The sequence below is a fragment of the Sapajus apella genome, unplaced genomic scaffold (assembly GCF_009761245.1).
Source record: "Sapajus apella isolate SASKATOON/1434 unplaced genomic scaffold, GSC_monkey_1.0 scaffold140, whole genome shotgun sequence".
NCBI lineage: Eukaryota > Metazoa > Chordata > Mammalia > Primates > Cebidae > Sapajus > Sapajus apella.
Window position 1 is genome coordinate 2458175 of NW_022437080.1, and position 25707 is coordinate 2483881.

General features: G+C 40.3%; 1 protein-coding gene across 5 annotated transcripts in view; it reads right to left on the reverse strand.

The window, feature by feature from the left end:
* The window catches only part of UGGT1 (UDP-glucose glycoprotein glucosyltransferase 1), a 113849-nt gene that overhangs the window by 48944 nt on the left and 39198 nt on the right, over positions 1 to 25707 (reverse strand). For all 5 annotated transcript variants that reach the window (XM_032263948.1, XM_032263946.1, XM_032263945.1 and 2 more), the window contains exons 13-18: positions 23807 to 23957; positions 20060 to 20179; positions 18366 to 18451; positions 13849 to 13984; positions 9471 to 9602; positions 4326 to 4490 (exon numbers count right to left, since the gene is read on the reverse strand). In XM_032263948.1, coding sequence (XP_032119839.1) covers positions 4326 to 4490; positions 9471 to 9602; positions 13849 to 13984; positions 18366 to 18451; positions 20060 to 20179; positions 23807 to 23957 — 790 coding nt within the window. The remainder of the gene's footprint in view (positions 1 to 4325; positions 4491 to 9470; positions 9603 to 13848; positions 13985 to 18365; positions 18452 to 20059; positions 20180 to 23806; positions 23958 to 25707) is intronic.

A 25707-nucleotide genomic window follows, 5' to 3' on the forward strand; every position in this document is an offset into this window, starting at 1 on the left:
CTTACATCTCTTGTGTTTTGAATTTCAGACCAACAGCATAGCATATCTTTTATTCTTTTTAAAGGAACAAAGTCATGGTCTGTGGTACAGGCTAGAGTGCAGTGGCATGATTACCGCTCACTATGTCCTCAATCCTCAAGCGACCCTCCTGCCTTAGCCGTCTGAAGTTGCTCAGACTACAGGTACATGCCACAATGCCTGGCTAATTTTTTTTTTATTATTTTGTAGAGATGGGGTCTTGTTATGTTAGCCAGGCTGGTCTCAATCTCCTGGCCTCAAGTAATCCTCCAGCATCAGCTTCACAAAGTGCTGTATTACATGAGTCACCACAACTGGCTGATAATACAACTTTTTTTAGTGTATTTAGTTCAAATTTTCTAATACTTGGTGTTTTTCAAGGCAATGTACAAAGATACACACATATTAGAATATTCACTGTAGCACTGTTTGTAACTAGTGAAAATGTAGAAGTAATGTCCAACACTAGGAAATGAAGTAAATATTTCTTTCTTTCTTTCTTTATGAGTCGGAGTTTTGCTCTTGTCCCAGGCTGGAGTGCAATGGTACAACCTTGGCTCACTGCAACCTCCACCTCCCAGGTTCAAGTGATACTCCTGCCTCAGCCTCCTGAGTAGCTCAGGTTACAGGCATGCACCACCACGCCCAGCTAATGATTTTTTAAATGGAATACTAGCCAGGCACGGTGGCTCATGCCTGTAATTCCAGCACTTTGGGAGGCCAAGGTGGACAAACTGCTTGAGCCCAAGTGTTGGGAGACCAGCCTGAGCAATCTGGCAAAACCCTATCTCTCCAAAACAAGCAAAAATTGGCTGCATGTGGTAGCACACCTATGGTTGCAGCTCCTTGGGAGGCTGAGGCAGGAGAATCACTTGAGCCCAGAAGTTCACGGCTGCAGTGAGCTATGATCGCACTCCCTGCACTCCAGCCTGGGTAAAAGTGAGACCCTGTCTCAAAAAAAATTATGCTAAGAAAGTGATCTTTGAGGCAATTAATTTGCCACATTACTATTTACATCTCCCCAGTTGCACAAAGCCTTAAAAATCAAGGGCCCCAAAATGAAACAACTAGGACACTAGAGGATTCTCAGGGGTTCTCTTTATTTGGGCTGAACCAGACCTCACTCAGTGCCAACAGCCTTTTCCCTGGTGGTATTTGTCAAAAACAATTAGGCAATTGTTTAACACCTGAGGGGCAGATAACACATGGGCTAACATGAAGCTGGTCAAAAAACAAAGAAAAGGCTGGGGAATGGGGGCGTCCATATGGGGCTTTGAAAAGCTCTGACAAATTTCTTGGAATTTGAAAGACATAAGCATCACGCCCAAGGGTATGTGAATGCCCAGGGAAAATCTTAGAAGGCCTAAAACCCTTGCCTCTAACCTTGGGGCTCTGTGCAAGTAAAAATGGAAGACTAAGGCAGAGTGGTCAACTATCTGTCTGAGTGTGGAAAGTGTGCCCCAATACAACACAGAGACCCTTGAGAAAAACTGGGAGATTTTTTGAATCGATGCACTGAAGAAAATCTCTGTTCACTGGTCAGCTGACCAGTAAGTTAAACAGCTGAAACTTGAGAAGCCACACATGAAAAAGAATACAGAAGTGAAAGAATTGGTTCAGGGCCAGGCGTGGTGGCTCACGCCTGTAATCACAGCATTTTGGGAGGCCGAGGCAAGTGGATCACTTGAGGCCAGGAGTTCAAGACCAATGTTCTGAAATTAGAGCCTGGCCAATGTGGTGAAATCTTATCTCTACTAAAAATACAAAAATTAGGTGGGCATGGTGGCGTGCTCCTGTAATCCCAGCTACTCAGGAGGCTGAGGCACAAGAATAACTTGAACCTGGGAGGTGGAGGTTGCAGTGAGCCAAGATTGCACCACTGCACTCCAGCCTAGGCGACAGAGCAAAACTCTGTCTCAAAAAAAGGGAAAGGAAAGAAAGAATTGGTTCAGAACAGTCACTAAATAAATAATAGTTACAACAATAAAAAACAAAAATCCTGGTACAGTGAAGAAGTATCACATTATATTATTTCAAATTTCTAGTTATCAAAAACAAAATTATTAAATATGCAGAAATGGTGGCTCATGCCTGTAATCTCAGCACTGTGGGAGGCCAAAGCAGAAAGATTGCTTGTGCCCAGGAGTTCAAGACCTGAGACCTGTCTGGGCAACACAGAAAGATCTTGTCTCCACAAAAAAGATACAAAAATTAGCCGTGTACGGTGGCATGCAACTACAGTCCCAGCTAATTGGGAGGCTGAGATGGAAAGATCATTCAAGTCCAGGAGTTGGAGGCCACAGTGAGCTAAGATCATGTCACTGTGCTCCAACCCAAGTGACACAGTGAGACCCCATATCCAAAAAAAAAAAAAAAAAAGACATGCAGAAAGAAAAAAGTATGGTGTACACTCAGGAAGAGAAAGGGCCAAGACAAACTATTCTAACTACTATATAAATAAAATGTGTAATGTACATTCTTACATTATATTCATATTCGGTGTAAGCCCAAACATTGGACTTAATTAGACAAAGAATTTAAATAAATGATTTCAAATATATTCAAGAACTAAAAGAAACCATGTCTACCAAAGTGAAGTTTAAGACCAATATCTCACCAAATAATATCAATAAACCAAAGAAAATTATCAGAAAGAACAAACAGAAATCTGGATTTATAAAAACTGAAATGAAGCATTCACTAGTGGAGCTCAACAACAGATTTTAGTTGACAGAAGAAAGAGTACGTGAATTTGAAGACAGATAAACTGAGATTATCTAGTCTGAGGAACATAAAGAATGAGACCTGTGGGACATGAGAGAGTACCAACATACGCATATTTCCAGAAGGAGAGGAGGGAAGAGAAAAGGACAGTATGTAGTAAATAATTTGGTGGGATGTAAACTCTAAATCCAGTGATAGGAGTGTCCTTGTCATTCATGGTAAGCCCCTTAGATCACACATGATGGTTTCTACTATGAGGTGATGCACAGCGAGCCCCAAAAGTTTGTGCTAATGAGATGACTCAGGTTGGGAGCAACACTAGAAAGACCAACCACATGAGTAGAGGGTTGGGATTCTCAGCAACAAGCTATCTGTCCAATATCATCTTGACCTTTGCAAATTCAATCTGTATAAAATGTCCAGAACAAGCAAATCCATTAAGCAGAAAGTAGGTTTGTGTCGCCAATGGCTGGAGGGCAGGGGAGTAGGACAAAATGGGCAAAATGGAGAGGAGTAATTGTTACTAGATATGGGGTTTCTTTTGGGGGTGAAGATAATGTTCTGAAATTAGAGGTGGTAGTTACATAACTGTATGTAGAGAGTAAAAACTACTGAATTATACACTTTAAGCCTAGGAGTTTTATGCTGTGTGAATTACATCTCAACAACTATATATATTTACATATAAATGAAAAATAAGACTGAGTCTCTCCAAAATCAAAATTCCCTACAAATAAAACAAATGTTTCTTAGAACTGTTTGCAATTTTCAAAAATAAACATTTAATCCTGAAATCAATAATACTAGTTATTTCAATTACTATATATAGATTTATGAATATTTTCATCATAGCAGGACTTGCCAAGAGTTTGCAAACCAATTACTAGTGACACAAAGAAAATAGCTTTTCATTTTTTTTTTTTTTTTTTTTTTAACAGGACAGGGTCTCTATCTATCACCCGGGATGGGATATAGTGGGGCAGTCGCAGCTCACGGCTACCTTGAACTCCTGGGCTCAAGCGATCTTCCCACCTCAGTTTCCTGAGTAGCTAGGACTACAGACGTGCACCACGAAGCCTGGCTAATTTATTTATTTACTTTTTTGAAAAGTGGTCCTGCCATATTTCCCAGTTTGGTCTTGGACTTCTTACCCTCAAACCATCCTCTCGCCTCAGCTTCCCAAACAGTGATGCCAAGAATTTTACTGCCTACTACAGAGGCAACAAAAAATGTAAGCCAACTTATTCATTTATTTATTTAGTGAGATGGAGTTTCACTCTGTCACCCAGGCTGGAGTGCAGTTGTGCAATCTCGGCTCACTGCAACTTTTGCCTCCTAGGTTCAAGAGATTCTCCTCCTTCAGCCTCCTGAGTAGCTGGAATTACAGGCACATGCCACCACGTCCAGCTAATTTTTGTATTTTTAGTAGTGGCAGGGTTTCACCATGTTGGTCAGGCTGGTCTCAAGCTCCTGACCTAGTGATCTGCCCGCCTTGGCCTCCCAAAGTGCTAGGATTACAGGCATGAGCCATTTCGCCCGGCCTCCAACTGCTCTCCCAAAATCAGCCTTGAGGCATGACTCACCAAGTACACTGCTCTTTGGAAGAAGGTGGTGGTCTCCAGGATTTTATGCATCGTGATGGTTTCTAACTCATCAGGGTCTAGCTGTTCCTTTTCAAAGGGCATTCCATTGAACAGCACTATAGGCAGGGGGCCAACTCCAGTCTGCTCATAATAGCCTCTTGCTTCCTGAAACAAAAGAAACCATAAAAACAACAGCATATTTTTGCCTTGTGTAAGACAAATGGAACAAAGCATATTTTTCTTACATGCTTGTTCTAACAACAAAACAACAAAAATCAATAGAAATATGGTAAAGAAAAAATAACTCGAGAGATTTCTTTTTTAAAAAATGAAAAATGACATCACAGTTAATATCCTACTATGTCAATCTGAGTTTTTATAAAACCACAAAACCTTGCAAATTATGAAGTGGGCATGTGGGTGTATGTGAGGACGTGTGTGTGGGTGTGTGTGAGGGTGTGTGTGAGGATGTGTGTGTGGGTGTGTGTGTGGGGGTGTGTGTGTGGCACAGGCTATCAAAACTGAACTACATACACTACAGTCAGCACTATACAACAGAACTTTCTGCAATGAGGGAAATACTCCATCTGTGCTGCCCAATGCAGGGGCCACTAACCACATGTAACCATTGAGCACCTGAAACCTGCCAACTATGACCAAGTAACTAAATCTTTAGTTTTAATTAATTTCCATTTAAAATTATACAAGTGACCACAGGCTACCGCACTGGGGTGCACAGGTTTTGACTACCACACGTTTTAAGTGCTCTGTGCAAAAAGCCTGAGGTAAATATTTACACTCAATTCTAAATAAGGGTCCATACCGCTAACAAAGAAATTGCACTTGCAGAAAACAAAACAAGGTTTGTAGGGGGTGCTCAAAAATTGCTCTAAGACATAATACACCCAATTTTTTCCCTTCTCCATGACAAAAGAGGTTCATTGGCCGGAAAATACTGGAGCAACAAAAGGCAAATGTATCTGAGATGGGCATTCTTCCTGACTGTCAACATAGGCACTCTTCCCTCAGACTAATTTTTCGGAGTAAAAATTTTATTACTACCCAAGACATAAAGTGGGCAACTTTACAAATGCCTATTACACATCTTGTAATTGTCATTTTCTGAAAGTAGCAGAGTTTAATGATTTATAACCATTTTAGACAGCACCAGTAGAAAAGTACTTCCATTAGGTACCTAATACGAGTCACAGGTAACAAACTGTTTACTTTCTAATTAGACTATCACAGTAACAGACTTCACTAACTGACTAAAACATGGCACAGCCAAAAAAAGCCTTCTTGGTTGGTTTCAGCCATTTCCATACATCATAGTCTAAATATTCTAAATATACACTCTTAAAACTCTTACCATGTTCATTCTGTTCTTTGAAATCTCAACTATTACACAGATGTCCATTAAAACTCAATTTTAATCTAATTTTAGTTTTGAAAATCACCCCCCTCAACCAATTAAAACAAGACCAGAAAACTTACATTATAAATCCAAATGACAATAAGATAAATAACATTGGTTTTCACTGCGAACAGTAACTGAGTAAAAGTTAGGACAGGAAGATGTTTTCACTATGTATCATCCTTTTCACCACTCGTAGTTTACAAGACCAAATAACAGAACGCTGCACAATTATCAAACAGCCAAACTGAAAATTCATATGGACAAATTTTCTATCAACAGCTAACTAAAAATATTAAATAATAAATAATTAACAAACACTAATTTTTGGTAGTCTTATACTGAGCCACTCACAAATAACTGAGATTAGTAAGGACTCAAAGACAATATGCTAAAGGTAAAATGTTTGCATGTGTAAGTTACAGCTTTTCCTAATGTCATTATCTTACTGGCTTTGAAAGATATAAATATATACCTATCAGACTATATTCTCAATAGTTTAAAATTTCTACTTTAATTGCATTGCCTACTTTTTAAAATAATTATTTCTTTCAGGCATAGATCTCATAGCTTCACTGTAACAAAGGAACAGATTTACAAGTGCAATGACATTTATTAAAAACAGTCATTTTTCCTAAAATTAACCATTTCAAAAGAATCCATTCCATTGGGCTTTTTGTATAGGGGTAAAGCTCCTGTAGTTAAAAAAAAAAAAAAATCTCATTAGTCATTAGATTGTTAGGACTTCTGGGATACTCTCAACATCCCTGCCTTGAGAGTACGTATATTCAAATAGCTAGAAAATTAAATGGATGAAATATAAATAATATAACTTGTTTGTATACAGAAGAACCTCTAATCAGTATAGATGGCTCAGTCTAGGAAACTAAGGAGCTTGGTGTGTAATACTCATTCAATTTTTCAGCACAGTCAAAATTCCAACACATGTAAAGGTATAAAAATATCCCTTTCCCCCGTTTGTCTACTCTATTCAATATTTTTTAAGTAAATACTTTTGATATAGTAATCATCCACAATAAAAAGCTACTGGTACTTTTTCTTCAACAGGATAAGAGTAAATGAGACTTAAACATTTTCCAAATATGAAATATGAAAAAATTCCACAAAGTCCCTCAAAACTTTCATATTCTCCAAGTGGCCTTCTTTTTCTTTTATTTCACTTATTCTTTTTCTAAAGAGTACTATTCTTGTTGTTTGTGTCTATCTGGGAGAAAAACAGTTACTAGGTACCCATAGCAATATTATTTTATTTAAAAATCCAGAAAAGATAAATGACTGGACAGAAGGCTGCATTAAAATAATGGTAACCCTTCTCAGGCTACCGGGAGTAGATCTCATTCCCAGCTTCAATTCCAAGCTTGACTAGATATACCTTAAAATGAGCAGATATAATACTAACACACAGAATCAAAAACAGAAAAGAGAAAGAAGAGAGGCAGACTGGGATACTCAAAGGCGTTCTAGCTCCTGGTATGAATTTACCTTTCTAAAAGAGCTGGCACAGAGCTAGTATTTTAATTCATCTTGTACTCAACATCAGCTTACACATATAATAAACATGTGTCCCTCTTCGAACTTGAATTCACAGAGCAGGCAGCTGTCACTGTACCTAGGAAGCCTTCCACAATCACCTTGTCCCAAAGTAGCAGAGCTGCCCATCCCAGCACTGAGCCTCCACGTACAATGTGAAAATACTCAGAACCTCACCATCACCGAAACCATAGTGCTCTCATTTGCTGACTCCCCCAATGAGGCTGTGAACTGCCCAAGTTCATACCACATCTTGTTCAACTTTCTAGTATTACAACTGGCACAGTTACACAATGCTACTGTGTTTTAAAACTAAAGCTTCATTACTTATTCTAAAGTAATTCAGAAATTTCTCTAGTTGTTAAATTCTTGTGTTTTGACCTTGCTAAAAATGATTTTTAGTCCCTCTAAAACCTGAATCGACTTACAGTAGCAGATCTCTCAACCAATCTCAATTAGCTTATTTATCTGATTAACAAATACCAGCTATTAAAGTACGCTGAACACTTACTTATACTAGCGAGCAACTCTCTAGAATGCCCACATGCTTTTTTATTTTTATTTATTTTATTTTTTATTTTTTAGTAGAGATGGGGTTTCACCACATTGGCCAGGCTGGTCTCAAACTCCTGACCACAGGTGATCCTCCTGTCTCAGCCTCCCAAAGTGATGGAATTACAGGAGTGAGCCACACACCAGGCCTGTAATTTATGTGTCTTTTTTTTTTTTTTTTTTGATCTGTGATTTTGTTTTTAATTATCTCAAGCCTTATGATCACACATAATGTTTAACCTTTTATCTCTCTACTTAAAGCCTTCTAATGAGGTGGCAAAAGTGCCATTACCAAGCACATATACACAGTTTCAGTTTTACGTGTTTTTGAATAGCAGTTTGAAGGCAATCCTAAAGTATGAACTAGCCTAACTTAGTAACTCTAAAGTTTAACTTGCTACTATTTTTGTCACACTGACCTTTAAAAGCATCTGACCTAAAAGATCACCTATAAAATGTGAGAGGTGTTCAATTTCCTTTCTTTGGTATTACACACAAACCACATTAAAATACCTCTTAATAAATAAAATGCAGCATTTTAAATACAGGTAATAGGATGCCCACATCCTTCTGCTTCTCCCAGTTGAGCTATCTTCTTGCCAAGAACCAGGCTGTGTCTATTCTCAAACCAACTATTCCTATCAGTGAAATGATTTAATAGTATATAAAACAATAAAATATGAGTATAAAAAGATGGTTACTCTTCCCGCTATAACAAATTGAAAGACTAGAAAACTCACAAAGATGAGAAGCTAAAACCAAACGATGCTGTCTGTCAGACAACTATAAAAGACCTGGGAGGGAGATTAGAAAAATCTACAAGGTTCTAGTCAGCCATAAAAAAAAAAAAAAAAGAAAAAGAAAAATCTATAAGGATTCTGTATCGAATGAAACAGGACTCATAATCAATTCATGCAGACTATGATTTATAAAGGGATGATAGCTCAAATCTCCAAACAGGAATAAAAGGCTTTGTCTTTCATTTGGGGAAAAAAAAAATTCCTCCCTTGAAAAAGGAGAAAAAACATTGAAACACTGGTAAATAAATTTTTTTTTAACGTTTAAAATCAAAATGTTTCAGAAATATATATTAATTCCTTCAATACAGATTTTCAACAATTTGTACTTGCAGTAGGTTAAGACACTTTATTGTATTTAATGTCTCAAAAGAAAATTAAGTAAAAAAATGTTAAACTTTATTAAATCCTTATTACTACAATACTTTGCCATTCTGTTTGTTACATTTCGCAATATATTTCCATCCTTAGCCTAAATAACTAAATAAAACCAGTATGATATATATTAAACTGTACATCGTATCCTGGCTCTATACATCCAGTAGATGTTATCCAGAGCAAATTCCATGGAAATACTACCAATGAATTCTGAAAAAAAAAAATTGTTTTTCAATTTAATAGTTAATAAGCAAGTTAAAAATCAGTGACATCTTCACAAGACTGAAGTAAAAACTTTCTCAAACACTGAAAAGTGATCTGGTTTCTAAACTTTTAAATGCTAAGTACTGGAACACTTTAATCACCATCATTATTACTAGCAAAAGCCCCAAACAGGGGGTTAAGCACAGTACAGTGTTGCAATCAAATGCGAGACACAAAGAAATTCTTTACCTTCCGATTCTGATCATAAGCAGAATCAATCCCCAAAATGCTATTCACTTCTACATACGGGTATTTCTTCTCCAGGACACTGACCACATGTTCAACTTTCACTTTTTCTCCAGTTCTCACCTTGTTATAGATCTGAAGAAAGACAAAACAGTTGGTTAACTACACTTTTAAGTTCAAATTTAAAAGTGTTCATTCCACATTTTTTTGAATGTAGAGGAAAATATGATTATTTTTCTTAAAAGGCCAATTGGGACATGTTAGCAATTCTTCCTTTTTCAAATACCTTATTAAGATGGCTCCTTAGGTTGAAAATTAAAAAAAATATACTTGTTTTTTGAGACAGAGTCTCACTCTGTTGCACAGGCTGGGAGTGTAGTGGTGCAATTTCAGCTCACTGCAACCTCCGCCTCCCGGGTTCAAGTGATTCTCCTGCCTCAGCCTCCCGAGTAGCTGGGATTACAGGTTTGCACCACCATGCCCAGCTAATTTTTATATTTTTTAATAGAGATGGGGTTTCACCATACTGGCCAGGTTGGTCTCGAACTCCTGACCTCGTGATCCACCTGCCTTGGCCTCCCAAAGTGCTGGGATTACAGGTGAGAGCCAACGCACTTGGCCAAAAATTAAATATTCTTAAAATGAACCAATCAGTTCAGCCAAGTTAAGTCTCAAATGCAAAATATATATATACATATATATATATATATATATACACATTAGTTAAGAAAAATCTGAATAGGCCAAGCAGGCATGGTGGTTCATACCTACAACCCCAGCACTTCGGGAGGCTGAGTCAGGTGGAACACTTGAGGTCAAGGGTTCAAGAACAGCCTGGCCAACATGCTGAACCCCTACTAAAAATACAAAAATTAGCCTGGCATAGCCTGGCATGGTAGTGCACACCTGTAATTCCAGCTACACAGGAGGCTGAGGCAGGAGAATCCCTTGAACCAGGGAGGCAGAGGTTGCAGTGAGCCAAGATCACTGCACTCCAGCCTGGGTGATGGAGTAAAACTGTCTCGAAAAAAAAAGAAAAAGAAAAATCTGAACACTTATAAGTAGTTCTTGAATAAAAACTATGTCCATGATGTTTAGGAGGGATGAAGATAGGGAGAAGGGAGAGATAGAGAAATCTAAACTGACACTAAAATTATTTGTTTGAATTTTTTTTTTTTTTTTTTTTTTTGAGCTAGAGTTTCACTTGTTACCCAGGCTGTAGTGAAATGGTGCAATCTTGGCTCACTGCAACCTCTGCCTCTTGAGTTCAAGGAACTCTCCAGCCTCAGTCTCCTGAGCAACTTGAATTATAGGCACCTGCCACCATACCTGGCTAATTTTTGTATTTTTTGTATAGATGAGGTTTCACCATGTTGGCCAGGCTGGTCTCCAACTCCTTCTCTCAAGTGATCCACCCACCTTGGCCTCTCAAAGAGCTGGAATTACAGGTGTGAACCACCACACCTGGCCAATTTTTGTATTTTTAGTAAAGACACGGTTTCACCATGTTGGCCAGGCTGGTCTCGAACCCCTGATCTCAGGTGATTCACCCACACTGGCCTCCAAAGTGCTGGGGTTATGCGTGTGAGCCACTGCGCCCGGCTTAATTGTTTTTACAGCAATCAGTATTACTTTACTTCTGAAATAAAAACAGAAGCCATGCACCAGTGGCTCACACCTAAAATCCCATCACTCTGGGAGGCCAGTGCAGTTAAGACTGCTTAAGCCCAGGAGCTTGAGACCAGCCTGAGAAACATAGTGAGACACTGTCTCTACCAAAAATTTTTTTTAAAAATTAGCTGGGTATGATGGCACATGCCTGTAGTTTCAGCTACTCTGGGAAGCTGAGGCAGGAAGATCACATAAGGCTAGGTGTTTGAAGCTGTAGTAAGCCCTGGCTGTGCTGCTGCACTCCAGCCTGGGCAACAGTGAGCTCTTGTCTCAAAAAAAAATTTTTTTTAATGAACAGTGGGTGGTGGGTGTAGCTGGTCCTGTTGTGCTATGGCTCTGCACAGCCTATACTCTCAGGCCACATAGTCCACCGGACATGGAACCTGGCTTCAATGGTCACACTGCCATAAGGAGGCCTGGTTCCATAAGATCTGCAGCTTGAGGCCCAGGGAAACCTTGTCAGTACAGATGAAGCAGCTACTCCACTGCCAGCACTCACGCTCCCAGGATATCGTTGTTTTCCACATTAAGACCTACAGTAGCAGGCCGGGTGCGGTGGCTCATGCCTGTAATCCCAGCACTTTGGGAGGCTGAGGCCAGCGGATCACAAGGTCAGAAGTTCGAGATTAGCCTGGCCAGTATTGTGAAACCCTATCTCTATTAAAAATACAAAATCAAAATTAGTTGGGCATGGTGGCGCTCACTTGTAGTCCTAGCTACTCGGGAAGCTGAGGCAGAAGAATCGCTTGAAGCCAGGAGGCAGAGGTTGCAGTAAGCCAAGATATCACACCACTGCACTCCAGCCTCCATCTCCAGAAAAAAAAAAAAAAAAAAAAAAAAAAAAAGCCAGGCATGGTGGTTCACGCCTGTAATCCCAACACTTTGGGAGGCTGAGGTGGATCACGAGGTCAAGAGATTGAGACCATCCTAGCCAACATGGTAAAACCCTGTCTCTACTAGAAATACAAAAATTAGCCGGGCGTGGTGACACACACCTGTGGTCCCAGCTACTCGGGAGGCTGAGGCAGAAGAATCAATTGAACCCAGGCAGCGGAGGTTGCAGTGAGCTGAGATTGTGCCCCTGCACTGCAGCCTGGCGACAGAGCAAGACGCCATCTCAAAAAAAAAAAAAAAAGAAAGAAAGAAAAAAAGACCTACAGCAGTTTGCTGGTGTTGGATGGCATCATCCCCTTTATGAACAGAGACAAGTTCTACCAGGAGATAAGAATCAACCTGCCACTCTGCAGCCACCCCATCCCACAAAAGTTGCTGATCATCAGGGACAGACACAGTATCCTGCACAAGGTAGTGAAGCACCCCTCTGGATTCTGTGGTCCAATGACAGACTGAAGAGGATGGCATCCAGGTCCCTAACAAGTTCCTGCTGGGTAAGGCCATTGGCTACTCTAGCTCTGAGCTAAACCTGCGTATGGGTGACAATTTTGATTTCGTGAAGCAAAACCAGGATGCCTTCAATATTATGATCACTGACTCCTGGGCTCTGCTGAAAGCCTCTTCAAGGAATCCCACTTATGAAGATGGCCCTCGACGAGGAGGACACCATTCTCTGCTGCCAGGGTGAGTACAGTGGCTGTACCTGGACCTCATCAAGGAGACATGGTGGTTCTGCCAGTCACTCTTCCCCATGGTGGCCCATGCCTACTGTACTGTCCCTATCTATCACAGTGGCCAGAATGGCTTCATGTTCTGCAGCAAAAACTCGAGCACCAACTTCCAGAAGCCCAGGCAACAAATGACACAGCAGTAGGTGGAGCAGGTGCAGCTGCTCAGATGTGTACAGTGCTGCCTTTGTACTGCCCCAAGTCGCCTGCAAGTCCCAGAATGAGGTGAGCTGAGCCCAGGCCGCCACAGCAGATACCAGTCGGGACCTCAGATCTGGGAGCCTCCAGAGTGCCTGCGCTCCCTTTAGCCCTAGGCCAGACCCCCTACTGACTGCTACCTGCTAACCAATTGTTATAGGCCCCAGAATACTGCCCAGCCTTCCCTGCTGAGCATTGGACTGTTTCTGTGTCTGTCTCTGTGGGGCATTCAGCCTCCAAGCCTATACCAGCTGTGTACAATACAGTCTCCCTGCCTTTTGTGACCCCCTCAATCAAACAATAAAAAAAAAAATGAATGAATAAATAAATAATTCAAAAAACAGACTTTAAAATACTTATTCTCTGGGCATGGTGATAACACAGCCATAACCCTAGCTATCTGAGGCTGACACGGGAGGATCCCTTGGGCCTAGGAGTTTGAGACCAGCCTGAGCAACATACCAGACCCAGTCTCAAAAAGTACACAAGTAAATAAAATTTTAAGGTAGCTGTTTTGAAAGACATATTAAAACAAACAGACAAAAACAAACTTTAAGCAGAGACAAAGTAAATAAAATAATGAAGTATAAAATATTGATTATTCTGAGTGACTTCTTTTGAATCGATTTCATTCTCCTCAGCCCTGCTACTACCTTCCCCATTACTTCTCATGGAGATCACTGCAACAGCTCATCAACTGGCATCCCTGCCATTTTGCTTTGCCCTTCCTCAGATCCGTCTCTATACACTGCAGCAGACATGACTTTTAAATTCAGGATCCACTCCTGAGCTCTAGACACCCCAGGTGCCTGACCTACAATGGTCACACACTGTTTTTAAGAGTAAATTAGATCTGAAAAAAGTATGTGCCATTCTGAACAAAAACATACATGTGTCAGAGTCTGGAAGGCATGATAATCATCCACGTCTTGGGCAACATAATTATATGCTCTAAGAACAGCCACTCCAGCATCTTGCATCCCATCAACATCTTCAGAGTCATTAACCACAAAGATAAAACCAATTCTGGAGGGAAAGGGAAAAGAAGAAAAAGAAACATGTCAAAGAATACAAATGGTTAAAAAGAGTGACATTCTTATACCCTTCTCATACATTGTAGCTAAGAGAGGAAAACTCTGAGTGAAAAGCATGGTTCACAGCCTACTCTAACATGATCGCCACAGAAAATTATACACACACCACTTACAAAGTATTTTTCTTTTCTTGAGGCAGAGTTTCATTCTTGTCACCCAGGCTAGAGTGCAACGAGTGCAATCTAGGCTCACCGCAACCTCTGTCTCCCAGGTTCAAGCGATTCTCCTACCTCAGCCTCCCGAGTAGCTGGGATTACAGGCTACTACCCCGGCTAATTTTTTGTATTTTTAGTAGAGACAGGGTTTCACCATGTTGGCCAGGCTGGTGTCGAACTCCTCACCTCAGGTGATCCATCAGCCTCGGCCTCCCAAAGTGCTGGGATTACAGGCATGAGTACCACACCCAGCCACTTATAAAGTATTAAAAAATCAGGCTCTCAAATGTGACTTAGACCTTTCTACAGTTAAAGCAAGCCATTTCCATGTCATGAAAAGATTCCTTTACTGACATGAAGAGTATTGCTACAGTTTTAGGATTTTTTTTTTTCTGCTTTTAAACAAAATTTATAAGACATACAAATTTTCACACCATAAAAGTAAACAGAAAGGGGGGGGGGATTGTAGCATTTAGCATATGCAGTATCAGAATTATTGGTAAAAGAAAAGCCAAAAAATGTTTACAATTGTCCCACAACAAAAAGCAATAGCCAAGGTTAAAGTTTATCTGATTTTAAATTTTAAAATAAAGGAATTAACCACAGAGACACCATTATATATCTATAGATAGGCTGGCAAAAAAAACTTTGCACTAACTATATTGGGGCAAAAGCAGTTCAATGGACAAAGAATCACCTTTTCAACAAATGGTGCTGAACAACCAGACATGTACATGCAAATTATTCAGTCTAGACACAGACCTTATTTCTTTCACAAAAATTAATTCAAAGTGGATCATAGGTCCAAATGTAAAACACAAAAACTAAAATTCCTAGACAACAGCAAAGAAGAAAATTTAGGTGATCTCAGGATTGGCAATGATGTTAGATCCAAAAGCACAATCCATGAAAGACAACATTTGGTTAATTTGAACTTCACTAAAATTAAAAATGTCAGCTGGGTGCCATGGCTCACGCCTGCAATCCCAGCACTTTGGGAGGCTGAGGCGGGTAGATCATGAGGTCAGGTTCAAGACCAGCCGAGCCAAGATGGTAAAACCCCATCTCTACTAAAAATACAAAAAAATTAGCTGGGCGTGGTGGCGTACACCTGTAATCCCAGCTATTCAGGAGGCTGAGGCAGAAAAATCACTTGAACCCGAGAGGCAGAGGTTGCAGTGAGCCAAGATCGTACACTCCAGCCTGGGTGACAGAGTGAGACTCCATCTCAAAACAGAAAAAAAAAAAGTCTGTCCTGTGAAAGACACTATTAAGAGAACAAAGGGGCAAGCTGTAGAGTGGCAGAAAATCTTTGCAAAACAACCATCTGATAAAGGACAGGTAAACAAAATATGCAACTCCTCTTGTTTGTTTCTCAGACAGGGTCTTGCTCTGTTGCCAACGACAGAGTGCAGTGGCATGATCAGCTCACTGTAGCCTCAAACCTCTGGGCTCAAACAGTCCTCCACTTCAGCCTCCCAAGTATCTGGGACTATAGGCATGTGCCACCATGCCTGCCTACTCTTTTTTAATTCTTTGTAGAGATGGGGTCTTCCCAGGTTGCCCACAGTGATCTCAAATCCTGGCCTCAAGCAATCCTTCCACCTTGGCCTCCCAAAGTCCTGGGATTATAGGCGTAGGCCATTGCACCGGGCCTACAACAACTCTTAAAACTCAACAATAAGAAAACAAACAGGCCAGGCGCGGTGGCTCACGCCTATAATCCCAGCACTTTGGGAGGCCGAGGCGGGTGGATCACGAGGTCAAGAGATCGAGACGATCCTGGTCAACAAGGTGAAACCCCGTCTCTGCTAAAAATACAAAACTTAGCTAGGCATGGTGGCGCACGCCTGTAGTCCCTGCTACTCAGGAGGCTGAGGTGGGAGAATTGCTTGAACCCAGAAGGCGGAGGTTGCAGTGAGCCGAGATCTCGCCATTGCACTCCAGCCTGGGTAACAAGAGCGAAACTCCGTCTCAAAAAAAAAAAAAAAAAGGAAACAAACAACCGAAGTTTTAAAAATGGACAAAAGTGTGGGGGAAAAAAAAGGACAAAAGATCTTAACAGACACTTCACCAAACAAGATATACAGATAGATGATAAATATAAGTATATCCTGAACATCACATGGCATTAGGGAACAGCAAATTAAACAACAATGACATACCATCACACACCTATCAGAATGACCAAAATCCTAAATGCTGGCAACACCAAATGCTGACAAGGCTGTGGAGCAACAGGATCTCTCATTCACTGCTGGAGGGAATGCAAAATGGTGCCGCTACTTTGGAACACAGTTCGGTAGGTTCTTACAAAACTATTCACAGTCTTAACACATGAGGCAGCAATCATGCTTCTTGGTATTTATCCAAAGAAGCTGATGGCATGTCCACAGAGATACCTGTACCCAGATGTTTACAGCAGCTTTATTCATAACTGCCAAAACTTGTAGGCAACTAAGGTATCTTTCAATTAAGTGAATGGATAAGTAAAGGGGGGGACATCCATATAATGACTATTATCCAGTGATAAAAAGACACGAGCTATCAAGCCATGAGAAGACACAAGAGGAAGCCTAAATGCACACTGCTAAGTGAAAGACACCAATCTAAATAGGCTATATGCTGTACAATTGCAACAATAGAACGTTCTGGAAAATGCGAAACTATGAGGACAGTAGAAAAATCAGCAGTGACTGCAACCACAGAACGTTCTGGAAAATGCAAAACTATGAAAACAGTAGAAAGATAAGCAGTTGCCAAAGATATAGGGATAGGGAAGAAGAGATAAACAAGTGAAGCACAGGAGATTTTTAGAGAAGTGAAACTAATCTGTATTAAACAGTATTGTAATGTGAATACTTGACATCATACATTTGTGTCATCAACACAAATAATGAATCCTAATGTAAACTATGGAGTTTAGTTAATAATAATGTATCATTATTTAGTAGTCAACATGCAAGACCACATGAGCTCCTACAAAGAAGAAAGGAACAGCCTATATGCCTAGCTCTCTCCAACTACTCACAATCTCTCAGTTGCGTAGGAGTTCAAGTGCCTTATTCTTACCTACCTTTGCAACCTGAAGACCACATGCCCTCTTCTCATCCCTCAATTCAAGAAATATTGTATAAGTGCCAACCGTGTACCATGACCTAACTTCTTCTGTCTCTCATATTTCTCTTCTAACCAATACATAGCTCTGGCTTTAATCCAGTAATAGGTTCTTCCATCTAACCAGCTGTATTCATGCTTTATATGAAAAATGTCATTATTCAACCACAGAACCCTCTGTTTTCCTCAAAGCCTATCTGAAATCCAACTTCTCCATAAACCTTCATGCTTCCCAAATATCTCAATGAGTTTCTGTTTCCCTGAAATTCTAATGCACTTATAACTAACCAGTAGGTTATAACTAACCTTGCAGTTGATCATGTATCTCCCTAAAGCATTTGAAAGTATACAGAAGATCTTTTCCAAGAAGGTAGAATAAGGCATATATATTCACAGCATTTAGCCCAGTAGTAGTCATGGAACACACAGTAATATTTATTGAATAAAGAGTTAATTTCTTATTTTCACATTTTCTAAGAATTAAAATTTCACCAACACGTAGAATTATTGAGAATATAGGTGAAAATATCTTAGCATTTATATGTAAAACCTTTAGAAAAAAAACTGTTCTTGAAAGGACAGTGGAAATCCAGCCATTCAGTACCCTGTTGATAGGTTTGGCAACAGAAATGAAGTAACTGTTACTGTTTGCATCTACAAAAGGCTGTGTATATATTTGGTCCTTGACAATCTAACAAGTTATTGGCAATGCTTTATATCTCTTCTGAAAGTGGAAATAGGTTTTGTGATGTGGACACTCACCTGGAAAAATTCCCTTCCATTGGGAAGCAAGCTGCAGCCACAAACTATTTTTACATGGGCTATTTATTGATAATTCAATGGTGGTAAGCTTCTATTCACTGAAAAGCAAATTCTCAGTCCCAAAAGACACTGGCTTTATACTGACCAGAAGATAAAACTGCCATTAGTGATCTACACTATTAATTATCCTACAACTAAGTAGCACCAGACTTGCATTTAAAAATGACAAATAAAATCTCAGCTAAATTAGACATATCATCAAATCAGTAACAGTGTTACCTTAGTGGTATATGATTACTAAGGAACATCTCAGCTGTGTTAATCAACTCTGTTGTGGTCTCATGTGCAGGATCAACTATGAAAACCTGTTGAAGAAAGGGACAAGAACACATGAAATGACATTTATTCAAATATCTGTGGGCCAAGAAAAATGTTATTAGTCACTGTACATGAAGCCAACCTTTTCTGAACTATGCTTGAACCGCATAAAAGATGAATTATACAAATAGCAGCTACCTCTATGTTCAAAAAATGCGGTACTGAAAGGCTAGGTGATTTTCTCATGGACTTACATTGGTAACATGGGAACTGTACTCCAGAGTGCTGATGCCTGTTCTTTAACTACACCAAACAAAAACCAAGTTTAGCAACTCTCTCACCTTCATGAATGGAGCCTACCTTTCTGTATATTCACTTCTGAGGATCTCTGAATTAAGAATTCACTTAGAACCTAATTATGAGACCACAGTCACATCTGTCAGGTAAGCACATAAGCACGTATTATGTGTTAGGCAACTTACACGTATTCTCTCACTTAATCAAATTCAGACATACGGTAAAACAGAACAAGATTTAAATTCTGACTAAAAGGGAGAGAGGCGTTTTCAAGAGAAAGAAAACTGGCCAGGTGTGGTGGCTCACACCTGTAATCCTAGCACTTTGGGAGGCGAAGGTGGGCGGATCACCTGAGTTCAGGAGTTTGAGACCACCCCGGCCAACATAGTAAAACCCCATCTCTATGAAAAATATAAAAAATAAGCCGGGCGTGGTGGTGCGTGCCTGTAATCCTAGCTACTTGGGAGGCTGAGGCAGGAGAATCGCTTGAACCCTGGGGGCAGAGGGTGCAGGGAGCTGCGATCCTGCCACTGCACTCCAGCCTGGGCAACAGAGTGAGACTCCATCTGAAAAAAAAAAAAAGAGAGAAAGAAAGAAAAGTAGAGGGCAATTTCCCCTGCAAGTTCTGAGGAGGCAAACCTTGGCACTAACCCTGCCCTTACCTCTTTCCCAGCTGTGTCAGGGAAGGGAAAGAAATGCGAGGAAAAAAGTGGGCCAGTTAAGAACACTCATTCTCTCTCTCTAAAGCAGTGCAAGAAGGAATAACAAGTAGGAGTTGACAAACAGCCTTATTTAAGGTAATAAATTAAACTGCTGAATTTTAGGGATTAAGATATTAAAGAAAAACCGTAGCAACATGCACCTTCTTACATAAAAAAAAGAGAGCTATCTTAAAACTAATTAACAACATTGCTTATAAATCTAAAACTGCTCTAAAAAACATAAAGTCTTAAAAACATCATTGAATGGTGTGAAGGGTACGAAGAATTTTTTCCATCTGGAAAAGCTGATTCAAAAAAATAAAAATTATAAAATAAAAAATGTTTTAAAATTAAAAATAAAATGTTTTAAAACTAAAAACAAACTAAAAGACTAAAACAAAGTCTAAACCTTCGTGTTAAAAATGAGCATTTCCCTACACTCCAAGCAGGGCTGAAATGCTGCTGTTACATCCCACAGCCCCAAAAGTGGTCAGTACATTACAGTCTCTTCCAGTGTGAATAGAGAGAGTATTTGATGGGGGCCTGGGGAGGAAGCAGCTAGTAAAGGCGAGAAGTGACCATTCTATATATGACAAAAAAGCAGGGACCAGCCAAGGGAAAAACAGAGTTCACAGCCAGACCATAAGTTTTACTTACCATATTATGTAAGTTTTTCCTGATCTGTCGAATAACACCAGGAAAAGTGGGTCGAAGCAACTCTTGTAAACTAGAAGGCCACGAATTATATCTGCTATCAACCTCCAGGTTGTTGACCCACTACAAAATGTAACATATTAAGATGCATGCACATTAGTCACCAGTTAGTAATATTGCAATAACAACAGTAAGTCTTCAAATTATTTTTAAGAAGAATCACAAGACAAGACCATTTTCAAAGATTAAAAAGGTTACGTGCAGTGGTTCACATCTGTAATCCTAGCACTTTGGGAGGTCAAGTAAGGCAGGACTGCTTGAACGCAGGAGTTCAAGACCAGCCTGGGCAATATTATGAGACCTCCATCACTTTCAAAAATACATAAAAATTAGCCAGGCATGGTGGCTGCTGTCCCAGCCACTCAGGAAGTTGATGCAGGAGAATCACCTGATCCCAAGGGGTTTGAGACTACAGTAAGCCATGATCGTGCCACTGCACTCCAGCCTGAGCAACAGAGCAAGACCTTATCTCAAAAAACAAAAAAATAAAAAATAAAAAGATCGAGTAGAAAAATGAGTGACTAGAGCCGGGCGCGGTGGCTCACGCCTGTAATCCCAGCACTTTGGGAGGCCGAGGCGGGTGGATCACGAGGTCAAGAGATCGAGACCATCCTGGTCAACATGGTGAAACCCCGTCTCTACTAAAAATACAAAAAATCAGCTGGGCATGGTGGCGTGTGCCTGTAATCCCAGCTACTCAGGAGGCTGAGGCAGGAGAATTGCCTGAACCCGGGAGGCAGAGGTTGCGGTGAGCCAAGATAGCGCCATTGCACTCCAGCCTGGGTAACAAGAGCAAAAACTCCGTCTAAAAAAAAAAAGAAAAAAGAAAAATTAGTGACTAAAAGACGAGCCACGGAATAGATGAAGACATTTGTAACCAACAAACCCAACAAAGGACTAGTGTCAAGAATGAAGAAAGACATAAAAATAAGAGAAAGAAGCAAAATAACTTATTTTTTGAGATGGAGTCTCTCTCTGTCAACCAGGCTAGATAGAGTACAGTGGAGCAATCTTGGCTCACTGCAATCTCTGTCTCTAGGGTTCAAGCAATTCTCGCGCCTCAACCTCCCAAGTAGCTGGAACTACAGGCACTCACCACCATAACTGGCTAACTTTTATATTTTTAGTAGAGACGGGGTTTCGCCATGTTGGCTAGGCTCATCTCTAACTCCTGACCTCAAGTGATCCGCCCACCTTGGCCTCCCAATGTGCTCAGATTACAGGCATGAGCCACTGCGCCCAGCACTAAACTTTTTAAGAACAAAGGAAAAAAAAAGCAATTTAAAAAAAATAGTATGAATAAGAAATTTACAGAGGAAACCCAAAATGGGCAATAAATATAAGAAATGTGTACACCCTCAATTGTAATCTAGGAACTATGAGCTAAGACCTCAATGAAATTTCACACTTGCTAGACAAAAAAAGTGAAAGTTTGTCAAGATGCAAGAATAGGAAAAGATATAAAGCAAAGAGAACTCTCATGCAATGCTGGTGTATGGACAACCACTTTAGAGAACTGGATGTAATAAAGTTGAAGACTATATTGGCACTAATTTTTCTAAAATAAATCCAGTACCACTAAGTACTCTAGATCCAGGTATCTACCCCAAATAAATTCACATGTATACATAAAAAGAGAGGAAAAAAAGAACCTAACTACAGTTGTGTTTACAACAGCAAAATTAGAAACTACTTCATATCCACAAAGAGCAATGGATCAAGAGGCTGAAGCGGAAGGATCTCTCGAACACTGGAGTTCAAGGCTGCTACAGTGAGCTATGATTGCTTCCCTGCACTCCAGCAGGGTTTTGCCATGTTGGCCAGGCAGGTCTCAAACTCCTGAGCTAAAGTGATCTGCCCACCACGACCTCCCAAAGTGCTGGGATTACTGGCGTAAGCCATTGAGCCTGGCCAGATTATCGAAATTTTTAAATTATTAAATAGGAGCCAGGCAAGGTGGTGCGTATCTATGGTTCCAGCTACTCGCGAAGCTGAGGCAAGAGGATTGCTTGACTCCAGGAATCTGAGTCCAGCCTGGACGAAATAGTGAGGCTCATTGCTAAAATAACAAAAGAAAGAAAAAAAAATTTGATAGGAAAAAAAGGATAAAATAAGAGACAAGGGAATGCACACCAACTTGAGAAAAGAAACAAACTGCAGGAAGGAGGGGGAGGCTGGTAAGGGACAAAGAAGGGCTTCAACTAAAACTTTTTTTTTTCCAAAAAAAATTAAATCTAACACAAAATGACTAAATGTTAAGATAGTAAGCATAATGATGGGTCCTATGGTTGTTAGTCCCTTTATGTTTGTATAAACGTGTGTCATGTTGATGTTATTATCCTTTACTCCTTGTAAGTATTGTTAACAGAAAAATAAATGACAATGTCTTCATCAAAAGAAGTTGTATCACCAAGTGTGAATTCAAGTAATGATCATCTACATTCTATATTATTTCTTTTAAATATGCAGTACAGAAATCAAAAAAAATCAGGTCAGCTCTCCCCTTTTATTTTTACCATGACTGCCCAAGATGACACTATTCCCCACCTTCTCTCTCTCTCTCTCTCTGTTTCTCTTTTTGAGATGGAGTCTTGCTCTGCCACCCAGGCTGGAGTGCAGTGGCATGATCTCAACTCACTGCAACCCCCACCTCCCAGGTTCAAGTGATCCACCTGCTTCAGCCTCCTAAGTAGCTAGGATTACAGGTGCATGCCACCACACCTGGCTAATTTTTGTATTTTGAGTATTTTGAGTACAGATGGAGTTTCACCATTTTCTTTGGCCAAGCTAGTCCTGAACTCCTGACCTCAGGTGATCTGCCCGTGTGCAGCTTCCCGAAGTGCTGGGATTACAGGCATGAGCCACCACGCCCGGCCCTATTCCCCACATTCTCTGACAGACGACGAGACAACGGCTCAGAAAGATCACACAGCAGGCAAAAATCTATATAAATCCTTTAAATATCAAATACCAAAATCCTACTAAAGAAGGTTCTTAACTAAAAAGTGACATTTTTTATTGTAGTTTTAATTTATAGATGTCACAAAATCACACAAGAACTGTATGCAATTGAGAAAATACAAATTAAACACTTTTTCCCAAGAGATGATCAGCTGAACCCTAGGGGCATGCTAAAGTGAAAAAAAAAAATCACTGTTTGGCAAGGCATGTTGGCTCACACCTGTAATCTGAGCACTTTGGGAAACCAAGGTGGGTGAATCACCTGAGGTCAGGAGTTTGTGACCAGCCTGACCAATATGGTGAAACCCCGTCTCTACTAAAACTACAAAAATTAGTTGGGCGTGGTGGCATGCACCTGTAATCCCAGTTACTCAGGAGGCTGAAGCAGAACTGCTTAAACCTGGGGGGAAGAGGTTGCAGTAAGCCAAGATCGCACCACTGCACTCCAGCCTGGATGACAGAGCAAGACTGTCTCAAAAAAAAAAAAAAAAAAAAAAAAAAAAAAAAATCACTGTCTTAACCACATTAGCAACAGTAACTCAACTTTTTTGGAGCATTTAAGGGCCTACTTTATTACATACACAAAGTCCCATATAAGTGACTATAAATCTTTCACATCAACAAAAGAGATGGTATAAGTGACTTCACCCTCATAGGAGACAAATTTGAAAATCATAATAAAGATTCCTGGTCAGAAAGTCTTTTGATCACCCTAAAAAAAATACTCACTGAAATAGCAGGACTCCTGATGTCTACTGCATAGTCAGCCTCAGAGGGCTGGATGTTCAGCTTCAAAACATTATGCAGAGAAAGGCCTTCTATTCCCAATCTATGCAGACCCTCCATTACCCGAGCTTCATTTCTCAACACATCAAACAGACTGGGGGGAGAAACAGAAAGGTATTTAGTAGGAGAAAAATGCTTAAAAAAGTTCTCACCATGAAAAAAAAAATGTATCAGTTCAACCTCCTCTCCAGTTTCATCTGCTCAAAGTATGCAGAAGAAAGCAGTTAAGACTGGTTTCTTGGTTCATCTTTATTCATACTCACTGTTGCATATGTAAGTTATCTCAAAGAATAAACATACAAATTGAGGATGAAATAACCCTTTAGGGTATTTTAGGGTATGCACTTTTATGCCACATGATTTTAAAAACAGTACATTAATCTCTCTGTATTCTTTCTTATAACTGCATGTGAATTTATAATTATCTCAAAATAAAAATTAAAGAGATACTATATTATATATGCTTAATATATGTTTCAATGTCAGTACCAATTCACAGAGGCAAACATATGACCACAGAAAAAAGTCTGGAAGAATCCACACCCAACTTAGAAGTTTGCTGTGAGAGACAGAAAAGATGAGAGAGGAAAGAGAAATAAGATGATGTGACAAAAAAAAATTTTGAGGCTGTCTGAAAATAACAAATGAATGAAGTCTGAATTCTACCTGAGTGCTACCCAGCCCAGAATCATGAAGACAATAGAATGCAATGTAATCCTGAACCACATTTTAACAAGAAATGGGTATTCAAATAATATATTTAGAAAGAAAACCCTCTGAGACACAAGATACAGTATTTTCTTTCTTTCTTTTTTTTTTTTTTTGGAGATAGAGTCATGCTCTGTGGCCCAGGCTGGAGTGCTGTGGTACGATCTAAGCTCACTGCAACCTCGGCCTCCCAAGTAGCTGGGACTACAGGCATGCACTACCATGAATGGCTAATTTTTGTATTTTTAGTAGAGATGTGGTTTCACCATGTTGGCCGGGCTGCTCTTAAACTCGTGACCGAAAGTGATTTGCCTGCCTCAGTGTCCCAAAGTGCTGGGATTACAGGTGTGAGCCACTGTGCCTGGTCACCAGAGGCAGTATTTTTTTTTTTTTTTTTTTTGAGACGGACTTGCGCTCGTGTTGCTCAGGCTGGAGTGCAATGGCGTAATTTCAGCTCACTACAATCTCCGCCTCCTGGGTTCAAGCGATTCTCCTGCCTCAGCCTCCTCAGTAGATGGGATTACAGGCATGTACCACCACGCCTGGCTAAGTTTTATATATATATATATTTTTTTTTTCCTGGCCTTGTGGGGACCGAAATTTTTTTTTTTTTTTTTTTAAGACGGGGTTTCACCATGATGGTCAGGCTGGTCTTGAACCCCCGACCTCAGGTGATCCGCCCACCTTGGCCTCCAAAGTGCTTGGATTACAGGCATGTGCCACCACGCCCGGCCAGAAATTTTTGTATTTTTAGTAGAGACAGGATTTCACCATGTTGGCCAGGCTGGTATTAAACTCCTGACCTCAGGTAATGTGCCAGGCTCGGCCTCCCAAAGTGCTGGGATTACTGGCGTGAGCCACCATGCCCACTCAAACATAGTATTTTTTAAAAATCTACTTCACACTGTTCCAAAAGCCAAAGCACCTGTTCTTTTCTGTGTTCCCATGGTTAAGTGGAAAAGTATATCTAAAAGGGCAGCCTCTGAAAACACTCAGGCCTTGAACACAAGATGGAGACATGTCATCCTGCCCATCCTAGTCACAGCATATGCCCACTACCCATTTCCACCCAGCTGGGCCTGGTAAGCCATCAAGCTTTCCATCATGCCATACCAAGAAGGAATGGCAATATGAAC